The 25,203-nt window shown below is 40.0% G+C and overlaps 1 protein-coding gene across 1 annotated transcript in view; it reads left to right on the forward strand.

Moving 5' to 3' along the window:
* Nucleotides 1–25,203, forward strand: part of mtrr (5-methyltetrahydrofolate-homocysteine methyltransferase reductase) — a 59,408-nt gene that overhangs the window by 12,909 nt on the left and 21,296 nt on the right. The window contains exons 5-11 of the mRNA XM_078429102.1: nt 396–783; nt 2,082–2,210; nt 9,176–9,329; nt 9,950–10,038; nt 12,841–13,021; nt 18,801–18,843; nt 23,926–24,121. Of these exons, the coding sequence (XP_078285228.1) occupies nt 396–783; nt 2,082–2,210; nt 9,176–9,329; nt 9,950–10,038; nt 12,841–13,021; nt 18,801–18,843; nt 23,926–24,121 (1,180 nt within the window). The remainder of the gene's footprint in view (nt 1–395; nt 784–2,081; nt 2,211–9,175; nt 9,330–9,949; nt 10,039–12,840; nt 13,022–18,800; nt 18,844–23,925; nt 24,122–25,203) is intronic.

Below are 25,203 nucleotides of genomic sequence, written 5' to 3' on the forward strand. Positions count from 1 at the left end.
TGTATAAAGTGCTGGAGTATACAGCAGGTTGGGCAGCATCTCTGGGGAACATGGATAGGTGACATTCTGATTGATACCCTTCTTCAGACTGATATTAGGCTCACTGGCTTGTAGTTCCAAGCTTTTCCTTGAATAGAGGCACAACACTAGCCACTCTCAAGTCTTCTGACCTCACTCCTGGTTCACGATGATACAAGTATCTAACTTAAAGACTAATTTGCCAACTAAGACTTTAAAAAAAAAAAAGAAATCCATTGAAACAACTCATTAAATTTTCCAAAAGAAAATTGTTGCATCCAAGGAAATTTAGTGCCTCCCTTTCCTGGGTGGTTTTATGTTTTCATATAAATGTTTTCCCTTTGGTTAATGTTTTAATTAAGTTTATTTACTTTTAGATTGGAATTGGTTGTTGATCCTTGGATTGATGGTCTTTGGGATGCCTTGAAAAATGTGTGCCAGAAGCAAAAGGAAATGAATGGTGATGCAGAGAGGATGTTAGATACAAGTGATGGTTCAAGAACAAACATACCTGATGTTGAAAATCCTGGTGTTTCGGCAGAAATTAAACTATTGAGAATAGATACAACTGTGTCAACAGAGACCGAGGACTCAAATTCTACATCTGAGAGTTTGGTACAGGACACGTTGGCAACAGGGTCACAGGAACAGGGGCCAGTGGCCGCCTGGGTACAGAGTGAGAAACCACTATCGGAAAGTCCTCTAAATATCCCGACTCTGCCAATAGAGTATCTAAATGTGCGATTTCGGAAAGATGCAGAACAGGTAAGGCAGCTTAATTCAAAACAATTTCCTACATGTTTATTAGCTTCGTTTAAGCAGTTGAATGAACTGAAAGAAGTTTAAATCTCTTTTCACACACTGATGTCAGCGCATTGGATGAAATCTCACACTGACACTGTTCATTGTTCTTGAACTTGCCTGCATGTTTGCATTAAAAAAACCCAATAAAACTGCAGATATGGTAAATTTGAAATAGAAACTGAAAATGCTGGGCATACAATGCAGGTCAGGCCGCAGCTGTGAAGGGAGACATTTAACATTTGAGTTTCAAGAAGATTTTGCCACTGACCTGCAATGGAAACTTTTTTCTCTCAACAGATGGTGTCTGCCCTGCTGAATAATTCCAGCATTTTCTACATATTTGGTCCTTTATTTCTTTCTGACATAAGGACCCTGGTACATTCCTTGTAAAATTGGTCCTTTTTTCATTGGTAATAGTTACAAATTATCCAGAGGCAACAAACAAATGATCACAGGCAAATGTCATCATTTCCAAATACTAGCCTCTTGCTGATACTTCAAATGTTAAGATCCATCTCTGACATAACCCCCTTGTATTGCCAGCTTCCATATAATTCCAAACCACCAATGCAGAAGTCACTGGTGAATATATTCAATTATTTTTTTATGTTTAAAATGCCCTGAAGTCCAGCATAAAAAGCAAAAATATTTTCAAGGAGTGTTAATATTCCAGTATACATAGCATCTGGTTCCATTGTAAAGCTTCTAGATTAAAGCAGAGATACACTGGTGAATTTAGGATACTCTGAAAATTAAAGGATAATTTAATAATCAAGAAAGTTAAGTTTTTTTTCTTCAAGTCCTCAAATCACATTCTTGTTGCTCTATCACAAATCTTACTAGTTGCAATTGCATCTGAAGAAAGTTAATATAATAACATGTTTGTACATCGTTCAGTCCTCCTATGACTAAAGAATTCATCAGTTCTTTATAAAGGTGTTAATGAATGTAATGTAAGAAAATAACTGCAGATGCTGGTACAAATCGAAGGTATTTCACAAAATGCTGGAGTAACTCAGCAGGTCAGGCAGCATCTCAGGAGAGAAGGAATAGGTGACGTTTCGGGTTGACCCGAAACGTCACCCATTCCTTCTCTCCTGAGATGCTGCCTGACCTGCTGAATTACTCCAGCATTTTGTGAAATTAATGAATGTAATAGTGATTGGTTTAGAAAAGATTTAAATACATAACTGTTTTTGTAGCTGGTGAGTTGGCTGCTCCTTCTAAATCTTTCTCCCCAATCATTGTTTTATCCTCAGAATTCTTCGCAAGAATGTTTCTCCCCTGCGTCAAATTTAACCGTGTTTCAAGTACCAGTAACAAAAGCAATTACTCTGACCCGGGAGGATGCAGTGAAAACTGCGCTGCTCTTAGAACTGGATATTTCTGTAAGTTCTGTTGATGTACCTTTTGGAATTTCCACCAGCGTTATAACTTAATATATGTTGTGCAGTGGCCCACAAAGTGTTGTGTTGGAGAAAAACGAAAGGAGGGGTGCATTTGCTGAGTGAGAGAGTTTTTCCAGTATCACTCAAACAAATTATCCGATCGTTGATCTCACTGTTGTTTGTGGACCTTTGTTGTGTGCAAATTGACTACCAATTTGTGTTAAAGCAGTGATTATATTATTTAAGTGACATTAAAGAACTTTGGAATATGCCACGGTTGTGAAGGGCCTGTATTGATGATGTAGATGCAAAATTCTCCCTTTTCCTTTTTGCATTAGTTGTGTTATCCTGCATAGAAAATAAAGTTATAATAACATTATGTCACAATGCAGTTGCTCTAAAATAGAGTTCAGAATGGTGTTAGCAAAGGTCTCTGAGCCGGCTCCATCCCGCTGCTTTGTGCTTACTAAATGATGACCAGATCTACTGGAGGGGGAAAATTAAGGGAAAATATAGAGTTGTGATTTGCAAACACAAGACTAAACAATAGTCAATAGTAGTTTATTTGTCACATACACATAAATGTGTAGTGAAATGAAACATTACCCGCAGTTCAACAATAAGACCAATATGAATAATCAATAAAAATGCAATAACACATACAATCATAAACTAACACCAAACAAAAAGAAACATCCATCACAGTGAGTCTCCTCCAGTCCCTGCTCACTGTGATGGAAGGCCAGAATGTCTTTTTCTCTTCCCCTGCCGTCTTCTCCCGCGGTCAGGCTGTTGGAGTTGCCACGTCGGGGCGGTCGGGGCTCCCGACATTGAAGCAATGAATTTTGTTTCTGGACAACCTGTTTTTTCTCATAACCTAATATAGTAAGTTGCAAAAGTTTGGTTTGTAAAGTTGTCACTTTGCTTTGTTAGTACCACAACCAAATCTGGCCACAGACAATAGACTTGAACCGCACATCCTAACCCTGACATGATAAGATGTCCATTTGCAATTTACCTTAATGACAGAGATCACAGAATCTGGCAGGGAGATCGGGGAGTAAAGGAGTTGGGGATGTTGGATTATTGATTAAGGATGTCACAGCAGTGGTCTGAAGTGACATTATGGATGGTTCATCTAGTGAGGCTATATGGGGGAGCTAAGGAACAAGAAATGGATGATCACCTCGCTGGGAGTGTACAACAGGCCTCAAAATAGTCAAAGTGAATTAAGAGAGTAAATATGCCAGGAGATTGCAGGCAGCTGCACATCTAATGACATTGTTGTAGTAGGAGATTTTAACTTTTATCAATATTGACTGGGAATGTCATAGTGCAAAAGGTTTAGACAGGGTGGAATTTGTCAAATGTGTTCAGGAAAGTTTCCTCCAGAGGGCCCCACATGAAAGAGGGCAAAGCTTGATCTAGTTTTGTGAAATTGCGAGAGGTAATTAGATGAAGTGCTTGTGGATGAGCCTTTTTGAGAACAGCGACCACTGTTCTATTAGGTTTAAGATAGTTATGGATAGCGACAGGGTGGGCCCATGAGGTAAAATTCTAAATTGGGGCATGGCCATCAATGGTATCAGACAGGAACTTGTTCAGGTTGATTGGAGCAGGTTGTTTGAAGGAAAAGGAATGTCGGGAAAGTGGAATGTTTTAAAAGTGCACTGACAAGAATCCAAGATATGTATGGTCCTGTTAGAGTGAGGGGCAAGGCAGGTGGGCATATGGAAGCTTGTATGTCTAGAGAAATTGTGGCTCTGGTCAAGAATAAGAAGGAGGTATGGAGCAGATATAGTCTGCTGGGACATGGTGTATTCCTGGAGGAGTTTTGGGAACTGAGGAGCAAACTAAAAAAGGAATTCAGGAGGGCAAAAAGGGGACAGGAGATGGCTCTGGAAGATAACATTAAGGATTATCCAAAGCGATTTTATGTACATAAAGGGGAAAATGTAACCAGAGGGAGAATGGGACCCCTCAGGAATCTGTGTGGAGCCACAGGAGATGCATAAAGCCCTCAATTAGTATTTCTCCTCTGTTTTTACTGTGAAGAAATACATGTGGACTGAGGAACTTGTGGCAGTCAATGGAAGTGTCTTGAGGGCAGTCAATATTAGGATTGAAGAAGTGCTGAACATCCTAAAGCTTAAGAAAGTAAACAGATCTCTCAGGCCCAATCAGATATATCCGAGGACACTGTGGGAAGCTAGAGAGGAAATTGCAGGTACCCTGGCTGAGATTTACGAGTCGTTATTAAATAAAGGTGAGATGCCGGAAGACTGGGGGGGGATAAATGTTGTGCCTCTATTTGGGAAGGGGCGCACGGAAAATCCTGTGAACTACAGGCCAATGAGCCCAATATCTGTGGTTGGAAAGTTACTAGAGAGTATTCGGAAGGATAAGATATATGTGGATTTAGGTGGACAAGGGCTGATTAGTGATAGTCAGCATGTTTTTGTATCTGGGAGGTTGTGTCTCACTGATCTGAGTTTTTTTAAGATGTGACCAAAAAGGTTGATGAGGGCAGATCTGTAAACGTTGTACATATGACTTTCAGTAAGGCATTTTACAGGGTTCCACATGGTAGGCTGCACTGGAAGGTTAGATCCCATGGGATCCAAGGAAAAATAGATGAATGGATTGAAAATTAGTTTCATAGAAGGAAGCAGAGTGTGATAGATTCTTGAAAGTGGCATCACAGGCAGATAGGGAGGTGATAGAATCCTAGAGTCATAAACAGTCCCTTTGGTCCATCTTGCCCATACCAACCAGCAGGTCCCACCTACACTAGTCTCACCTGCCCGTGTTTGGCTCATATCCCTCTAAACCTGTCCTATCCATTTACGTCCAAATGTTCTTAAACATTGCGATTGTACTTGCCTCAACTATCTCCTCTGGCAGCTTTTACCATGCACCCACCACCCGTTATGTTAAAAAAAAAGGTTATCTCTCAGGATCCGATTAAATCTTTCCCCCCTCAGCTTCAACCCATGTCCCTACTGTGGGCAAGAGAGTGCATTTACTTGACCTATTCCCCTCATGACTCTGTACACCTGTGTAAGTCCACACCTCATCCTCTTGCGCTCCAAGGAATAGAGTCAGAGCCTACTCAACCAGAACAACAAAATCATGATAAACTGATTATTTTTTTAGTTTGTCAAGACAATGGGCAGAGGAGGTTCCCAGTGGTCAGAACTAGCAACGCAGCTTTTATTGATTATGTGGTCTGTGGGCAAAACTCAAAATTTGCAATATGCTTTTAAAAAGTGAGGAATATGGAAATAGACTGAAATTTGCACGATGCGAATACAGGTGGCTGATGAAATCTAGGGCATTATTAAGTAATGCATATTGGTTGAAAATGAGGACGCTCGATGTTGGCTATTGCCTGCAGTTCCTATGTCTTTCAATTTCTTATCATTGCTATCCTGATTGGAAGAATCCACATTGATTCCCCAGTTTACAGACATCAGTAACCCTCTATTACTGGCCCATTTAGCTCGGAGTGCTACATTTGACTCGAGTCCAGAAAATGTCTGACAGCAGTGGGAGCCATTACAATTATAAATGTGGTGCCAGAAAGATTTACTTCACAGGGCTCGCAGTTCAATTGGTCAGTGCTGACACTGCATTGTGGACTTGACAAGAGCAAGGATCAATAATTACTATGCTTATGCAGCAGCGTACAGGATACAGTTGAGAATGTTATTCCACTCTTGGGTAGAACTGGTGATTTTGTTCCTCCTGAAGCCTTTTGTTATTTTCCGTGCCTTAATCCTTTATGCTGTAAGTCTAGAGGTCCATGTTGTATTCCCCAAAAAATCAGAACCTTGACAAATTGCTTTCCCTTGTGCTTTTCCCATCATGTGCAGAGTTAGAAACATAGAAAATAGGTGCAGGAGTAGGCCATTCGGCCCTTCGAGCCTGCACCGCCATTCAATATGATGATGGCTGATCATCCAGCTCAGTAACTTGTACCTGCCTTCTCTCCATACCCCCTGATCCCTTTAGCCACAAGGGCCACATCTAACTCCCTCTTAAATATAGCCAATGAACTGGCCTCAACTACCTTCTGTGGCAGAGAATTCCACAGTTGTATGGTTCTGTAAGACTGACATATCCCCTGTTCCCTGGTCTTATCCCTGTTCTTATCTTCCTTGGTTCTTGCAGATTCTGGGCTATCTCCAGTATTTTGCAGTTCATGACCATTTTATCTGTAAAGAAGTCCTAACCTTGGAATTATTCTATTTATTAATTTTCAAAGGCGAAATAAGTCTACAGCCTAGCAAGCTTAATATTAAGCAGCAATTTAACTAACCTTGAATACTGTAAAGTGAAGAAGGGAGATTTTGTTATCTTTCAACAAATAATAAAAGTTTAGAAGTACACCCAATTGCTTCAAGAGAAAAATAGGTATATGTAGTGCAAATATCTTTTTGTATCAAATTGATCTTCACTTGGCTGCCAATCAGAGTATTGAGCTCTTTTAACCCTAAATGTACTGATAAACATAAATTATTCCAGTTTGTTGTACAGTGATTGCAATCTTTCTCTCTGTTCTCTGCCCAGGCAAGCTAAGATCAACTATTCAACCTCTCTGCTATTCCAATGAAGACTGACAAACAGGGCAGACCAGTGATCAGTTAAATTCTCTTTTCAAAGGGTAGTAAAGCTAATATTTAGCAGCTGTTATTTAATATCACCTAATATCATTTGAAATCCATTTGATTTAATTCATTCAAAATCTTAACCTTCAACCTTAACCTGCTGGTTAACATTTGAGCACACAATCGCAAGGTTACTTATCCAGTATCACGTTAATTAGGTTACCAAACCCATATCTGTTTACACGAGGATCTGCGGATGCTGATTTACAAAGAAAGACACAAAGTGCTTTAGTAACTCAGCTATTCAGGCAGCATAGCTGGAAAATGTGGATTGGTGACGTTTCAGGTCGGGACCCTTCTTTTGACCCAAAATGTCATCTACCTACATTCTCCAGAGATGCTGCTGAGTTATTCTAGCACTTTGTGTCTACCTATAACTATTGAGTTGGATTTGAAAATGGCAAACTACAGATTTGCCACCTGATACCTCACTCTCCCACGAGTGAAAACACCTGAGTGTCTTTTTTTCTAAACTCCAAGCAATACAGATGCATGCTGACTCACCTCTTGTGCAGTAAAACTGAGATAAACCACCAACCCATTGTTTTCAAGTCTCGAAGGTTCAGCATCTAGTTCACCGTTCATACTAGTTCCATGTTATCCCACTTTCGCATACCCTCTCCACACACTAGGGATAATTTACAGTGGGCGATTAACGTGCAAACCCACTTGTCTTTGGGATGTGAGAGGAAACTGGGGCACCCGGAGGAAAGCCACACTGCCACAGGGTGGATGTGCAAACTCCACATAGACACCACCTGATGTCAGGATCGAATCAGGCTCTCTAGTGCTGTGAGGCAGCAACTCCACCAGCTGTGTCACTGTGCCACCCATAAAGCTCAGCAGGGTCTTGTTTCCTATTTGCTGGCTGTGTTTTCATGCTCTCTTTAAACTAGCTGGATTCGCTGAAACATTTATTGCACTATTGTGTAACATCTTGAATAAAAGTGAATTAATGCTTTGTTGGAACATTAATACGAGTAATATCCAATAGTCCAGAAACTCTGTCAGTCTGGCACCACCAAAGTCCCACTGGCGCTGAATTACCAGAATTTCACTGTATTCTGTTCACTTATGTTAGAGTTCCTTCCTGCTTCCACTCATTCTATCCGTGTTTGGTTTCCTGTAAGAATTATTCTTTTGATATGCCTCCTCCTTCACAAACTCGGGAGAAGTATGTAAGAAAGACCTTGTGTTCAAAAGGTGAGAATAGCTCAGGATTAAGCAGGCGTTCGAAGTGCTGGATGGCACCTGCATCAGAATATTAGAACACTGACATCCTCTTACTGTCCTGAAATCAATGTTGTACATTTATTTGCATGATTTAAATATTCTAATAATTTAAACTTAAACATAATTCAAAAACTTTAATGATCAGCTTGTCACCAATGTGGTATCATGTTTAGTGGAGTGCATATTTAATGGTTCTGGTACTGAACTTACAAATGGAAAAGGAATGGAAGAAGCAGACAAGGAGTTCAAAGCCAAACAATTGAAAAATGTGAAGGAGTTCAATTCTTTTGACAGGGCAGTCAATCAATTCAACAACTGGCCTAAGGTGATGAGAGGTTAAATGTGGGAAGGTTAACTCTATTGCTGTCATGCAAAAGATTACCTCCTATCTTTATCTTTCTATTTTGAATTCTGTGGTTCTTGGAACAGGATTGTCAAGATAGTGAATCAGTAAAGGGAAAACAAAACCCATGATAAACACCATTCTTAAGCCTTGCAAAGAACATAAACAGTACAGCATTCGAACACAGTCTGTGCCAAATATGAAGCCAATTTAAACTAAACCCTGCTGCCTGCATATGGTGTTTACCCCTCTTTTCTCCCATGTGGCTGTCTCTTCTGCTTCCATCTTTCCTGGCACACACTCCAGATACGTACCACTCTCTATGTAGAAACTTAAACTTTGCCCTCTCTTATTTTAAAGCTATGCTTTCTATAGCTTTTCATTTCCACACTGAACCAAAAAAATCTGACTATCTATCCTTTCTCACCTCTAATAATGTTATAGACACATCAGTTTACCTTTCAGCTACTGACACTCCCGTGAAGAGAATCCTCATTTGTCTCTCATTTTAATACGCTCTGGTCCAAGCAAAAACCCCATGAGCCTCTTCTGCACCCTTTTCAAAGCCTCCAAATCCTTTCTCTGAGGGGAGAATTAGAACTGCACATAGTACCCCAATTTCCACCTCCCTAAACAAGTTTGATTGTGAAAAATTTATTGATTGAAAAATCTTTGAGCTGTTACAAACATAATAAAGTAGGCGTATTGTTACATTGCAGAATACTTCAATGACATACGAGCCTGGAGACTCTTTCAGCATTATATGCCCTAATAATGGAAGCGAAGTGGAATACTTGATTCAAAGACTTGGCCTTGGAGACAAGAGAGACCATATTGTTGATGTATACATTCGACCAAACAGCAAAAAAAAAGGTATATCTGACTATGCGGATTAACTTTTCTAAAATTCAAAGTAAAATGGATAAATCAAATGCACGTTGGACACCTGCTTTGCAGAGCTTCAATCCCATCTCCTGTATGGTCATGTTGCAACCTTCTGGACTCGATACTGTGCTTCAGTACGTGCTTCTACTTTCCAACCCCCTGTATAATATGCCAATATGTCATATACCTCCCTTATTTTCTCACTTCTTTCTGTTCCATGAAGAATACATAGATCCCCCTATACTCTATTCACTTGCTATATTCATTAGCTTTTGGCATTTGATAAATTCCCCCATGTTAGACTTATCCAGAAGAGTAAGCTGCACAAGCTTAACAGTGACTTGGTCATATGGATTCAGAACAGGCTTACTGATAGAAGACAAGAGAATTGCAGTTGAAGGTCAACATTCAGGCTGGAGGTTCGTGAACAGTGGAGTTCCACAAGGATCTGTGCTGCGACCTCTGTTGTTTACAATATATATAATTAAAGGAGACGTAAATATAGATGAACCTAAAACCATTTTTGTGTGAAATTAAAATTTGTATTGCTGTTTTTATCTTTGTAAAAATTCTGCTTGTAAGGCTTACCAAATATGTACATTTTTAAGGTGCCCATCTGCCAGATTACATACCAAAAAGAAGTACCCTGCAGTTCATGCTGACTTGGTGTCTAGAAATACGAACAGTTCCTAAAAAGGTATGTGGTCAAATCTTGTGGAAGTATACAATACCATACACTAAAGGAGCTGATTTAAATTTAGAAAATGGAATATCAAAATAAGTCAATACTATAAAGTGGCAGGCAGTGACTAGTGGGGTACCGCAAGGCTCAGTGCTGGGACCCCAGTTATTTACAGTGTATATTAATGATTTGGACGAGGGAATTGAATGCAACATCTCTAAGTTTGCGGATGACACGAAGCTGGGTGGCAGTGTTAGCTGCGAGGAGGATGCTAGGAGGCTGCAGGGTGACTTGGATAGATTAGGCGAGTGGGCAAATGCATGGCAGATGCAATATAATGTGGATAAATGTGAGGTTATCCACTTTGGCGGCAAGAACAGGAAAGCAGAGTATTACCTGAATGGTGACCGATTAGGAGAAGGGGAGATGCAACGTGACCTGGGTGTCATGGTGCACGAGTCATTGAAAGCAAGCATGCAGGTGCAGCAGGCAGTGAATAAAGCGAATGGTATGTTGGCATTCATAGCAAGAGGATTTGAGTTTAGGAGCAGGGAGGTTCTGCTGCAGTTGTACAGGGCCTTGGTGAGACCGCACCTGGAGTATTGTGTGCAGTTTTGGTCTCCTAACCTGAGGAAAGACGTTCTTGCCTTAGAGGGAGTACAGAGAAGGTTCACCAGATTGATCCCTGGGATGGCGGGACTTTCATATGAAGAAAGACTGGATAGACTGGGCTTGTTCTCGCTGGAATTTAGAAGACTGAGGGGGGATCTTATAGAAACATATAAAATTCTTAAGGGGTTGGAGAGGCTAGATGCGGGAAGATTGTTCCCGATGTTGGGGGAGTCCTGAACCAGGGGTTACAGCTTAAGGATAAGGGGGAAGTCTTTTAGGACCGAGATGAGAAAACATTTCTTCACACAGAGAGTGGTGAGTCTGTGGAATTCTCTGCCACAGAAGGTAGTTGAGGCCAGTTCATTGGCTATATTTAAGAGGGAGTTAGATGTGGCCCTTTTTGCTAAAGGGATCAGGGGGTATGGAGAGAAGGCAGGTACGGGCTACTGAGCTGGATGATCAGCCATGATCATATTGAATGGCGGTGCAGGCTCGAAGGGCCGAATGGCCTACTCCTGCACCTATTTTCTATGTTTCTAAAGCTTTTGAGAAAAAAGAAAATGGCAAAAAATGCTGATATTGTTAAAAATTTGGATAAAACTGTAAATATACCATGTGATTATATTTACTAAAATGTATATAGTGGGTATCTCTCCTTAATGAAAAAGAAACACATGCCAAAATTCCGAATGTCATTTAAAAGGTGATGGATCTTGTACAAACTGAAGCAGCTTAAAACAAATAATATCTGCGGGAGATTCAGGTGAATAATCATTGAACATGGAGCAAAAGAAGTTGATTAGGAATTGATTAATGGGCTACTTGTATACAAATAGGGTGATACAGCTCACAGCTTCTATGCCAAATATGGTATTAAAGATTGATGAGGAGATTGTAACAATTAAGGCCAAATGAAGTATGGGGATCAACCCCTGAAACTCGAAGAACAATCTGTTGTTGACCCATGTGGCCAAAATACTGCATATAAATCACCTAAAGCTACATCAGATCTTAACACTCCTAATGCAGTAAAATTCTGATGCTCCAATATCCACTTGTTTAAAATCCAGACTGTTCACCATCTGGCTCATTAGGTGGGATTTTATTTTCATTTTTCCCTTAACTCACTGGGGCACAGTTTCCTGGTCTGTCGAAACCTACTGGGTTCACTGACACCACCAAAGTACCGAGCAAGCTGAATTAATGTAGTTTTCCTGTAATGACTACTATCTTCAATTAAAAATAAAACTGGGCAGGCTACCCAATCTTGACCTCGACTTCAGTTATGGCAAGGACATCCCAATTAATCCCCAAATTTCTGTTGCTTGCCTCTGGGATTCACTGCCAGGGTTGGGAGAGTAGTCCAAAGGATTAGTGGATTAACACTATGCTGCACTTTTGTCTATGTAAGGAAGTTTTGATTGGTATTGAATAACCTTCAGGTGGATAATCTTTCACCAGATAATGAAAGGCTACCAAACGGAGAAATTTACTCTGTATCCCTCTCCATTGATGCTGCCTCACCCGAGGATTTCCAGCATTTACTGTTCTTTTTCTAGTATTTCAAAAGCCAAACATCCATGAAGCACAGTGATTATCAGCAGCAGCAGAATTGCATTCCACCACAGCATGTGACCATGTGAACTGGCATAACATTCAATAAGTAATTGCCAACAAACTAAGAAATGACCCTGGTGTTATGAGTGCTGTGAAAGACTATATGGGGAACACCAACATGAAACATAGAACAGCACAGCAACACACTTCCCACAATATCTGTGCTGATCATGATGCGATTTTCTTACGACCTAAGAGAAGGACATTTGGCTCACCAAAATTCTGCCGGCTATGTGAGGAATCCCACTAATCCTATTCCCCAACCCATTTTCCTGTACCTTATTCTTTCTCGTGTGCCTGTAAACTTCCCACCCATCTCAACCTGGAGCAATTCACAACAGCCAGCCAACCATCCAACCTGCACGTCTATGGGATGAGGCTGGGGACCGGAGCAGTGTGAGGAAACGTATCCATTTGTATGTAGAATGTACAATCTCCACACAGACAGCACCGGAGATCAGTACTAACTGCTGCAGCACCCTGCCACCCTAGTGGCCAAACTTCATCTCTTTGAGAAAAGATTGAAATGAAATGTTCACAGTTTTCAATGTCGGATTTTTGATTGCCGTTTAATGTTTTATGTTTTAGGCGTGTTTACGAGCATTAGTTGAATACACCTCTGACCCTAGTGAGAAACGGCGATTGCAAGAACTAAGCAGCAAACAGGGTGCCGCAGACTACAACCACTATATTAGAGACTTCAATGTTTGCCTTCTTGATATTCTTAGCTCGCTGCCATCATGCCATCCACCATTTAGCCTACTTATAGGTACGTTTTTAACCCTTATTTTCCTTGTATTCAGAAAGTGTAAGAAAATATTAATGAGTATGTTGCAGTATTGTCTATGGCTGAGAAGTCTTAATTTTATTTTGGAATATTTTGGTTTTGTCTCAATTAAATCTCTAATTGTAAGAGTAAATACTGCTGGGTTAGGTTAGGGTTGGGCTTAAGCTTTGTACTTGCTCTACTTTAGCGTCCTTGTGCCATGGCAAATGAAGTATTTTTATTTCTTTACAATTGAAAATGTCTGTACAATCTTCATAATCTCGTTTTCAATTTCAAAATGGAAGTTTATTCAGTGTGGGAAAGATAGTTTTTTTTCTGATCTTGTAGATCTATCATAGTTTTGCTCAAGGTGAGTTGGAGAATGAATTCTTGTGTAATTGAGGCATTGTTTATACTTCTTAGTGGAGTGTCTAAGAGCTTCTAATTTAGTATATAATTTGTGACAAATGGTATTTATTGACACAGACAAATATGTGCATTGTGATCTCAAAGCACCATGTGCAGATCTTAATCCATGGCTTGATCCTTATTTTTCAGTTGATTAAACTATCAGCTTCATGGGACTGTGTCCTCTTTGAAGTCATTTGAGTATGTCGACTACATTGTATTCATCCCCATTTTCAGTCTTGTTGGGAAATTTATAATTTAGCATATGACTTTTAAACAGTTTTCTGAAATCCTCTGCATTAATGTTCGTGACAAATTTAGATAGCAATGTTAAGAAGTATATCTGCACATTGTTCCTAATTAATAGGGGTCACGAGAGACTGCAAATGCTAAAATCTGGTGCAAAAACACACTGCTGGAGAAATCTGATTTCCTCCAGCAATTTTTGACTTATTTGTCTCTGAAGGTCAAGTTATCACAGCTGTCAAGCGAGTCTTTATGTACTCTACTCTAGTGAAGTAATCTTATGAGTTGTGTGTTCCATTACTCTTATCTTTTCTAGTGCTGATTGTGATTCTGTGCTACTGTTGGTACATGTGCTGAACGTCGATGATAACTGTTGCAAAGCCAGGAGGCATCCAGTTTGTTACCACAACTTTGAGTATTCTGAATAAAAAACAAGTTTGTCTCAAACCAGCTTTTACATTGCAGCATGGTTTGATTTCCAATGCATTTGCTGCTCTCAGGATCTTCTGAAGGTTAATGACCTATTGAAGCTTAAAGCTCCCAGCTCATCATAGTTTCAGATTTGGGATGCACAGTTTGAGCTGGGCATTACATCACCTATTGTCCTCAGGCTGCCCTTCCCTTGTACATGAGTATTCATCTGATCCCTTCGAGACCAAGTGTTAATGGTACAAATGGATCTTTATGCATTCTGCAACAACGGAGTCATCTTGTTGGTTCTCTTTCCAATGTTTGTTTTTACTCTGAGAAGTCAGTAGATATTTATTTGCTGCAGTTGTAGCCAGTCCCATCATCATGAATTTGGCATTCTCCAAGAACATTGAGACTAGAACCAAAGTTTACACCAAATTCTGGTGATCCAACATTGAGGCAAACTGCATTTATTTGGATCTTATCTCTCACAAATTAGTAAAACACTTCATAGTTAAAAGTCACACTGAGAGCATATAACTCATGCATTTTTATCTTCAGACGATTCTGAGAATTTTATCTTCAGATGATTCTGCAAATTTTTGCTGTTTTTTGTGGTTCTTGAAGTCCAATAGAAAATTGATGTCCATACTTGGATCTGATTACAGTATGTTGCAATAATCATAAATTTAGAGATGCTATTTTAGAATACAGCTTAAAAATTGTATCTAAATTTAAAAAGCACTTGGGGAACCTTTAAGAAATGAGATTTGATAGTGCCCATGACAGTGCACTGCACAGTTCAATAACACTGAAGCATGAAATGTAAGGGAAACCAGGGCACAGTGTGAAATACCTGGTACATAATTTTCCCTTTGGGTTCTTCTGGTGGATCGAGCAGTGTGTGGCACACAGAGGTCCGACACACAATAGTGTCCTTGCACGCTGTTGGATGCCATTTGTGTACTTTCATTATGGCACAATCATGGCATTGAGACTCGAACAAGCTCACTCTTCTGAGGGTGCGTGTCTCCATGCCCACCAGTTCTCAAGTCCTCTGTCTAATACTTTTACCAATGTGCTGACTTACCCCTCTTTCTAATGTTTGGACAGGGCCTTCTACAAACTCTCCTTGGTCCGAGCCTCACTCTTCTACCCTTTGATAAAGAGCAGGGGAATTCTCCTGATATCCTTTGATCAGTAATAGTAAAACCTATGATCTAAAACATTTATTTTGCCGCTGCGCCTGACCTCTTTCTGCTGGCAAATTGGCTTGATGTTTTGCTGTACCAGGAAACTGGAGGTTTGCGATATGAAAGATGCCCGTTTAAAGAAAGATACCTGTAAACTCCCGGTTGTCAGCCTAATATTGATGGTGAGGACATTTTTGGGACAATTATCCAGAACAAAATGAATTGCAACTTAGAATGACTTGCAATGGTCTGAACAAACAAAAAGCTGTACTGATAAGTCAGAGCATTTGGTGGAATGGGGGTATGGAGTTGGTGAAGTCATCATAGGTTGAATTATTGCATCAAAATTGGATACAACTGTGGCAGCTTCAAACGTTTATCACAGTTGAACGTTTTGATATTGTATAATAAAAGGAGCATCGTGTGTTCTAAAACTTGAATGACCCCTATGGTCAATGGACAAGTTGTTTTGTTTTTAAAATATATACGTCCCTCGTTCAGCCCTCGAAGTTTTTTTTTTGCCAGGATGAATTTTCAAATTCAAATACTCGCCAACATTACAAGGTGGATACAATGAGGTGTGATTGTATATGATGGCCAGAATTAACAGTGTTTGATTTAATAACCATACAATAAGAATGTCACAATTTTTTTTGAAGCAAAGTGCAGAATTAAGATCTAATTATAATTTAACGAGAACCGTGAGCATTGGAGACTGGAGAGAATTTCTCAAGTCGCTCTATTTGCTGCTAGTTATAGGTTTTCCATTAAATAGTGATAAAGTTGGCAGCCGGAGTGATAAACGTTGCCATTCTAGATAATGGACAATGAGGGAACAAGATGCTGTCAGATCCACCCACTTATTATTGAAGTAATATCTCTCCCGGCAAGCCCAGGTCGGCACATCTCCAAGAGGGACCATTACTGAGAACAGGACAATAAAGCAATATAATGGGAAAATATCTTTACAAAATTATTACAGTGCTATTTGTACGGTTTTGCAAGAGAACCTGTAAATTCTGAAATACTTAGTTTATTTATAAATCTGACTGATATTAACAATTTGTGCTGATGCTTTTAATATTTAGCTTCACGGCAGAATGAAACCTGGATGGATTCATTATGAGCATTCACAAAAATAATTGATTGATTTGAAAGATTCATCATGGAAACAGGCTCTTTGGCCCACCGAGTCCACACTAACCATTAATTACTCAATCTGTATTATTCCATTTTTGATCCACTCCCTACACACAATAGGGGAAATTTACAGAGACCAATTAATCTATAAATCCACACATCTTTGGGATGTGGGACAAAACCAGAGCACCTGGACGAAACCGATGTGATCACAGCGAGAACATGGGAACGCCACACAGACAGCACCCAAGGACAGGATCAAATCTAGGTCTCTGGCACGGCGAGGCAAATTAATGCAGAGATGAAAGTATTATTACTAATCTGGCTAATAAAGTAATATGCAGGTGTATTTCTTCAAGTGATTACAGAAACAGATAATTTAATAATCTTACTTCTGAGCTTGTGCTGTTGCCACTATAAGTCGTAAACTCATTTCTTAAGTTCATGATAATTAGCCATTTTTGAGAGCAGGATGAATATAGACCGGTAACGCAATCAAATTTACATTTGGTTAAATTGTTGCTTTGGACTAAAGGCAATATGTCACTGTACTTATTATTTTTGTACATTACTTTGTTTAAATTATGAAAGTTCATTGTCAATTGAGTATTTTTAGAAATGTACACCAAAGACATAAAAGCTCATAATTTTGCCAATAGAAAATTTGATTATGCCATAAAGTTATATTACAAAAATTGATAATCAAATGATTTGTGATTTTGAAGGGAGAAGATTTTCAAACAGTTAAGTAGTTCATATACAATTTGCTATTTTATCACATTTAGGCAGAACCGATTTTATTCATTCAATTATTTGTGGCTCCTATGTAATTAATGAAATATGACCAAGCACCTCGAAATCGGTCTTATTACACCTCTATGAACTGATCAGACAAGTCTCTTCCAGCAGTATGGTGTGAAGAATTTAAAATTTGCTGTTCATTGGGAGGTTTCTGGTTAGTTAATAATCCCAATCATGGAAACCACCTCAGGGGCAAATGGAATGGGAACTCCATTCGTGAAAACCATGAATTTGTTTTCATTGATGGAAAACCAACCCACTCCATTGTCCTGCACTTTGCATTCAATAGGTATGAATATAATGCCAAAACGTTTTAATTACGTGAGAGCTTTCTACTTGTGTGGTTCCATATTCATTATTCTTCCTCTACACCCTTCCCCAACAAACTCCCAATAAAAATATCACAAGTTGGTAAACTCAAGAATGGAAAACCCAGCCACTGTGTATTATCAAGGTACCCATCTCATGAATTTTGGAATGGAAATTGAATTTAAAAATATGCAAAATGTTACAGTAAATTAGTGGGTTATCTTATTGGCTTGCTGAGAAACTCCAACACTTTGTGTTTTATTTTGTAAACCAGCATTTGCAATTCTTTGTGTCTAAAAACATGCATATGTGTTTGAATTTTAATCATTATAACCGTAGTTAGGGGAAACTTTTTTTTAATCTCTTGCCTCGACGGAGATGCGATTTTTAAAAAAAAATCCCCTCCCATATCGTATCTCCGTCCGCACTGCGGCCGAACATCGAGGAGTTGGCGGTCTTTGCTGGAGACCGACTTCGAGAGCTCCAACGCTGGTGTCTGCGGCCTTAACATCGCGGGGCCCACGATCCCTTTGCCAGGGATTGACCTCTGAGCTCTACCGTGGGTGCCTGCGGACTTTAACATCATGGAGCTCATGGTCTCCGGACAGAGACCGACTTCGGGAACTCCAAGCCGCAGAAGCTTCGACCGCCCCGACGCGGGAGCTTCGATCGCCCCGATGCAGGAGCTCCGACCGCCCCGACGCAGGAGCTTCAACTACCCCTACCGCAGGAGAAAAATGAGGGAAGAAGTTTAGACTTTATTGCCTTCCATCACAATGAAGAATGTGGGGAATCCACTGTGGTGGATGTTTATGTTAACCTTTATGTAGTTGTGTGTCTTGTTGCTTTTTTAGTATGTCTGTATGTTCATTCGCATATCACTGTACTTTAATTTGTACACGTGACAATAAAAGACCTTTGAAACCTTTAGTTATTTGAGGTTTAATTGGGCTAGTGCAGCTTGTATTTGGACGGAATCCCTCTGTTAAAAAGATGCTCTGGCCATGAAACACAGTAGATGTAGTTTCATTGTAGCGGGACTGTTTTGATGATATCTCCAAGGTTCAGTTAGAGAATGTGATTATCATATCCCTTCAAGATCAGCCGTGATCTGAGCCTTAAAGCTGCCCCTGAAAGATTGGGCTGAAATCTTAGTTCTGCACAATAAAATTAAAGGAATTAATGAGTCTACAAGTAACAAATAAAATGTTTAACATTTTTTCATTGTCCATTCTTGATCTTAGATTGCATTTCTAAAATCTCTTCTCTTCCAGAACATTTACCAAAGCTACAAGCAAGATCTTATTCAGCTGCAAGGTAGTATTTTATGAATGAATTATAGAAATGAATATTGGTAATGAGTGTCATCGTTAGGCAGTAAATATCTGATCACTGAAACTCCGAAAAATCTTATTCCACCAAATTTAATATATACCCAAGTTAGTCATTGGGGAAAAACCAAGCCATCATGTTTTTTAGACTCTAGAAACTGGATGGCCATACTGCTGATTTTATCTCTTTCTCCCTCTGTTGAGACAGGTTAACTGTAAGCTCAGCATCTACATGACATAAAGCTGAACTTACAATCCAAAACCTTATCATGAAGTCACCTGCGCGTAATTTTGCTGCAGCGTGGAGTCCTGCACTTTTACAGCTTATCTGCTGCAAAAGTCCTCATCGATCAACTTTGTTATTCGCAGGCTCAAATATTCCATGGTTAATCTCTCACCTTCCAATTCTTCCAGATTTCCAGATTTTTGGGTATCATCTCTCCCTTGCAACCAATAGCTTATCACCATTTTGTGTCTAATTCTTCCAAGGTATCCAAATTCAAAATGTTCAAATTAAATCAAATTTTTGTTTATTTTTTGTCTTTTGACCCACTGCATTCCCGCAATCCTCTGATATCTCCAAATTCCACCAACTTTGATCTTCTGTGCGTACCAAAGTCCTTTAACTCCACCAATCCAGCCATGCCTTCAGCTCTAGACTGAAATTTGTTTCTAGAAATTTGCCTCCTGTTGCAATCTCCTCATTTCAACTTCTCTTTAAACAAATTTTCTGTTGTTCTATAAATATCATTTCCTTTGACTCGGTGTTAATTTTCTTCTGCTGGCATTGCTGTGAAAAACCTCATTGATGCCACCTTTGGGTTAACCATTTCCAAAACAATATTGCTTCCACTCATTCTTTCTACATACAGTTCGATCCCCGAATGTGCTTTATATCTCCATTCCTTAATTGAATGTCAAATTAAATGATAATTAATATCTGGTGTATCATGATAACTGCCATCGAAGAGTCTCTTCATTCGATGACTTTTATCATCTTGGAATGAAAATGAATCAATTATGAATACTTGCACATTCTACTTTTAATATATATAAAAACATCATTCTTTATAACTTAATGAGTGATGAGAACACCATTCTCTCCATCCTAAAATTACCAATTCTGAGATACATTTTCTGAATGAAAATCAGCACATTGAATATATATTGAACAATAAAGTAGGGTATGTTCAGCGAAACCTGGGTGAAAACATGGATGCGAATGAGGCTTTGAAACCAGTTATAATGCAGAATACAAGTGATGAATGAATTAGTTGTTATAAAATGCTGGTTTTCATCAAAATCGCCCATGTATATTTGAAAAGCAATGTCCTAAAAATGGTGATTATATCCTTTATCTTTGCTCCCCACCCCCCTCTCCCAAAATCAGAATGAAACACGTTCTAAAATCAATAGAGTAAGGTAATATTAACTTCCTCAGACATGGAATTGTGACAGATATTGGTCGATGACTTTCTTGTTAAATCAATAGACAATAGGTGCAGGAGTAGGCCATTCAGCCCTTCGAGCCAGCACCTCCATTCAATGCGATCATGGCTGATCACTCTCAATCAGTACCCCGTTCCTGCCTTCTCCCCATACCCCCTCACTCCGCTATCCTTAAGAGCTCTATCCAGCTCTCTCTTGAAAGCATCCAACGAACTGGCCTCCACTGCCTTCTGAGGCAGAGAATTCCACACCTTCACCACTCTCTGACTGAAAAAGTTCTTCCTCATCTCCGTTCTAAATGGCCTACCCCTTATTCTTAAACTGGCCCCTTGTTCTGGACTCCCCCAACATTGGGAACATGTTTCCTGCCTCTAATGTGTCCAATCCCCTAATTATCTTATATGTTTCAATAAGATCCCCCCTCATCCTTCTAAATTCCAGTGTATACAAGCCCAATCGCTCCAGCCTTTCAACATACGACAGTCCCGCCATTCCGGGAATTAACCTATATATAATCAGTAATATATATTAGAAAATAAATATCAAATTGTTTTGCAAATTGCATTGAACATGCCAGATAGTCTTCAATGGTGCAAATAAGGGGGGTGACGTTTGTCTGAAAACAAAGCTTACACATAAACATAGAAAATAGGTGCAGGAGGAGGCCATTCTGCCCTTCGAGCCAGCACCGCCATTCATTGTGATCATGGCTGATCGTCCACAATCAATAACCCTTGCCTGCCTTCTCCCCATATCCCTTGATTCCACTAGCCCCTAGAGCTCTATCTAACTCTCTCTTAAATTCATCCAGTGATTTGGCCTCCACTGCCCTCTGTGGCAGTGAATTCCGCAAATTCACAACTCTCTGGGTGAAAAAATTCCTTCTCACCTCAGTTTTAAATGGCCTCCCCTTTATTCTAAGGCTGTGGCCCCTGGTTCTGGTACTCCAGATGTGGTATTACCAGGGCCCTATACAACTGGAGAAGAACCTCTTTACTCCTATACTGAAATCCTCTCGTTATGAAGGCCAACATGCCTGCCTGCTGTACCTGCACGTCAACTTTCAGTGACTGGAGTACAAGGATACCCAGGTCTCGCTGCCCTTCCCCCTTACCGAACCTGACACCATTGAGATAATAATCTGCCTCCTTGTTTTTGCCGCCAAAGTGGATAACCTCACATTAATCTATATTATACTGCATCTGCCACGCATCTGCCCACTCACTCAAACTGTCCAGGTCACCCTGCAACCTCCTAACATCCTCTTCGCAATTCACACTGCCACCCAGCTTTGTGTCATCCGCAAACCTGCTAGCATTACTTCTAATTCCTTCATCCAAATCATTAATATATATGGTAAACAGTTGCGGCCCCAACACCGAGCCTTGCGGCACTCCACTCGCCACTGTCTGCCATTCTGAAAAGGACCCGTTTACTCCTACTCTTTGCTTTCTGTCTGCCAACCAATTCCCTATCCATGTCAACACCCTACCCCCAATACCATATGCTCTAATTTTACTCACCAATCTCCCGTGTGGGACCTTATCAAAGGCTTTCTGAAAGTCTAGATACACTACATCCACTGACTCCCCTTCATCCATTTTACTTGTCACGTCCTCAATAAATTCCAGAAGATTAGTCAAGCCTTTCATAAATCCAGGTGATTTGGACCTATCCTTTTACTGCTATTCAAATGCACCGTTATTGATAATTAATAATTGACTCCAGCATCTTCCCCACCACCGATGTCAGGCTAACTGGTCTGTAATTCTCCGTTTTCTCTCTCGCTCCTTTCTTGAAAAGTGGGATAACATTAGCTATCCTCCAATCCACAGGAACTGATCCTGAATCTATTGAATATTGGAAAATGATCGCTAATGCATCCACTATTTCTAGAGCCACCTCCCTGAGAACCCTGGGATGCAGACCATCAGGTCCAGGGGATTTATCAACCTTCAGTCCCATCAGTCTACCCAATACTATTTCTCACCTAATGCAAATTTCTTTCAGTTCCTCTACCCCCCTAGATTCTCTGTCCTCTAGTACATCTGGGAGATTGTTTGTGTCTTCCTTAGTGAAGACAGATCCGAAGTACCTGTTCAACTCTTCTGCCATTTCCTTGTTACCCATAATAATTTCACTCGTGTCTGCCTTCAAGGGACCCACATTTGACTTTGCTACTCTTTTTCTCTTAACATATCTAAAGAAGCTTTTACTGTCCTTTATATTCGGCCAGCTTCCCCTCGTACTTCATCTTTTCAGCCCATATTGCCCGTTTTGTTTCCTTCTGTTGTCCTATGAAAGTTTCCCAATCCTCTGGTTTCCGGCTACTCTTTGCTGTGTTATACATCTTTTCCTTTAGTTTTATTCCATCCCTAACTTCCCTTGTCAGCCACGGTTGCTTCCTACTCCCCTTAGAATCTTTCTTCCTTTTTGGAATTAAATGATCCTGCGTCTTTTGGATTATGCCCAGAAATTCCTGCCATTGCTGTTCCACTGTCATTCCTGCAAGGATCCCTTTCCAGTTGACCTTGACTAGCTCCTCTCTCATGCCTTCATAGTCCCCTTTGTTCAACTGCAACACTGACACTTCCGATTTAACCTTCTCCCTCTCAAATTGCAGATTAAAACTAATCATATGATCACTACCTCCAAGCGGTTCCTTTACCTTGAGTTCTCTTATCAAATATGGTACGAAGTTGAGTTTGAGAGTGTCCGCTTGCATAATTGAGGAACTATAAATGATGAGGACATTGTAAAATCATTGGCATTGAGTTGGATATTACCTGTCATACCATACCATACACATGCAGCCGGAAACAGGCCTTTACGGCCCACGAAGTCCGTGCCGCCCAGCGATCCCCATACATTAACACTATCCTACACCCACTAGGGACAATTTTTACATTTACCCAGCCAATTAACCTACATACCTGTACGTCTTTGGAGTGTGGGAGGAAACCGAAGATCTCGGAGAAAACCCACGCAGGTCATGGGGAGAACGTACAAACTCCTTACAGTGCAGCACCCGTAGTCAGGATCGAACCTGAGTCTCCGGCGCTGCATTCGCTGTAAAGCAGCAACTCTACCGCTGCGCTACATATGCAGGTGTAAACACAGGATCAGAAATTCCTTCACTGTAATTATTTATAAATGCAATTATATTGTTCTCAAACTTCATAACCATTAACTGCATTGGAGAATCCTTATGAACCAGTCAAAAAGATAGGAGCAACACACACTGAGAAAAGCGTTAGTGAAGATATCTTTGCTCTGTCGGATTTTTATCAGAATTAAATGTTTCCTAATTGCTGTTTTATGAGGAGTTTTGTTGTGGCCAATTACTATCCCAGTAGAACAGGTCTCTCTCTGCTTGTCCTGAGTTGATTTATTATTGTGAAATAAAACAGCAATTGATGAAGTACACTCTAGGCGTATGAACCACTGCTTTTGCATTTGTTTTATGGTGCAATTTGGCTGTAAATAATGTTCTCTCTGATTTTGTTGGTGAAATATAAAATGAATAATTAGGAACTGATTTACAGGGTTAAGTACAATATGACAAGGGGCAGAAATAAATGCTGAATGGGTGTGTTTTTTTTTGTAAATTACATTGCAGCTCAACCAGATATTTTCCAGGGAAACTTCATTTTGTCTTCAACATTGTTGAGTTTTCATCCACACCTGTGCAGCCTATTGCTCGGCGGGGAGTTTGCACGGGATGGCTGGCTCAGCAGGTTACAGCTGTACTTCAAAGCTACGACAGTGAAGCTGCAATTGGTGATTGTTTGTCCAATGGGTTTGCACCATTACAGGTGGGTACCGTGAGCTAAAACAATAGAAATGCAGGGCACAAAATGCTGGAGTAATTCAGTGGGACTGGCAGCTTCTCTGGAGAACATGGAAAGGTAATGTTTCAGGGTGGGACCCTTCTTCAGACTGATGGTCTCAAACATTCAGACCCTTCTTCATGTTCTCCAGAGATGTTGCTGACCTGCTGTGTTACCCCAACTCTTTGTGTCCTTTTTTTTGCAAACCAGCATCTGCAGTTCCTTGTTTTTACATTTAAAAATGTAGCCATGTTCCAATTACACTATTTTCAGATACATTGTATTGGAAATGTGATGAGCCGGAATTTTGTTTGGAGTTGTTGGAAATTTCCAGCCTTTCTTCTCCGTACCCCATCCCTACCTTCAGCTTGGGAAAAAGTTCAGTGAAAAAGCATGGAATCTGGAAGAGCTGCCAGAGGAAGCTAAAAAAGCAGATATGATTACAACTTTCAAAAGACAGTTGAACAAATATATAGATAGGGAGGATTCGGAGGGATATAGGCAAAAAGAAGTAGCCCAGAATGCTAAAGTTAGCATGAACAAGTTGGGCCTTTTTCCGAGCTGTATAGCTCTAGGATTTTACGATTCTATGGAATAGCCAGAAAATCTGTAGTCTTTCAAACTCTGTACATTAAATTTTAATATTTTTTTCTAACATTCAAAGATATCAAGAGTGTTTAATTGTCATAAGCCCCGAGAATGGAACATTAAAATTCTTATTTGCTGCAGTTTAACAGATCCACAAACATTAAAACACACAGATAATATATATATGTGAAGTGTGATAACACATTCTCTCCTGAGATGCTGCCTGACCCGCTGAGTTGCTCCAGCATTTTGTGATACCAGATAATATAACGTTTTAAAAAAAAAGATAAATTAGTTACTGTAATATTAGGTAACTAGAATGGTGCTTTAAAAAAAAAATTAAGTCCGTTGTGGCACCAAAACCGGTGGATTGAAGATCCTAGTTGCAGAGGTCAGTGTTGCGTAGAATTCAAGAACCCGTTGGTAGTAAAAATTTGAACCTATTTGGAACCATAACACTCGTGGTAACTTTCAGGAAA

The sequence above is a fragment of the Rhinoraja longicauda genome, chromosome 2 (assembly GCF_053455715.1).
Source record: "Rhinoraja longicauda isolate Sanriku21f chromosome 2, sRhiLon1.1, whole genome shotgun sequence".
NCBI classification, from domain to species: domain Eukaryota; kingdom Metazoa; phylum Chordata; class Chondrichthyes; order Rajiformes; family Arhynchobatidae; genus Rhinoraja; species Rhinoraja longicauda.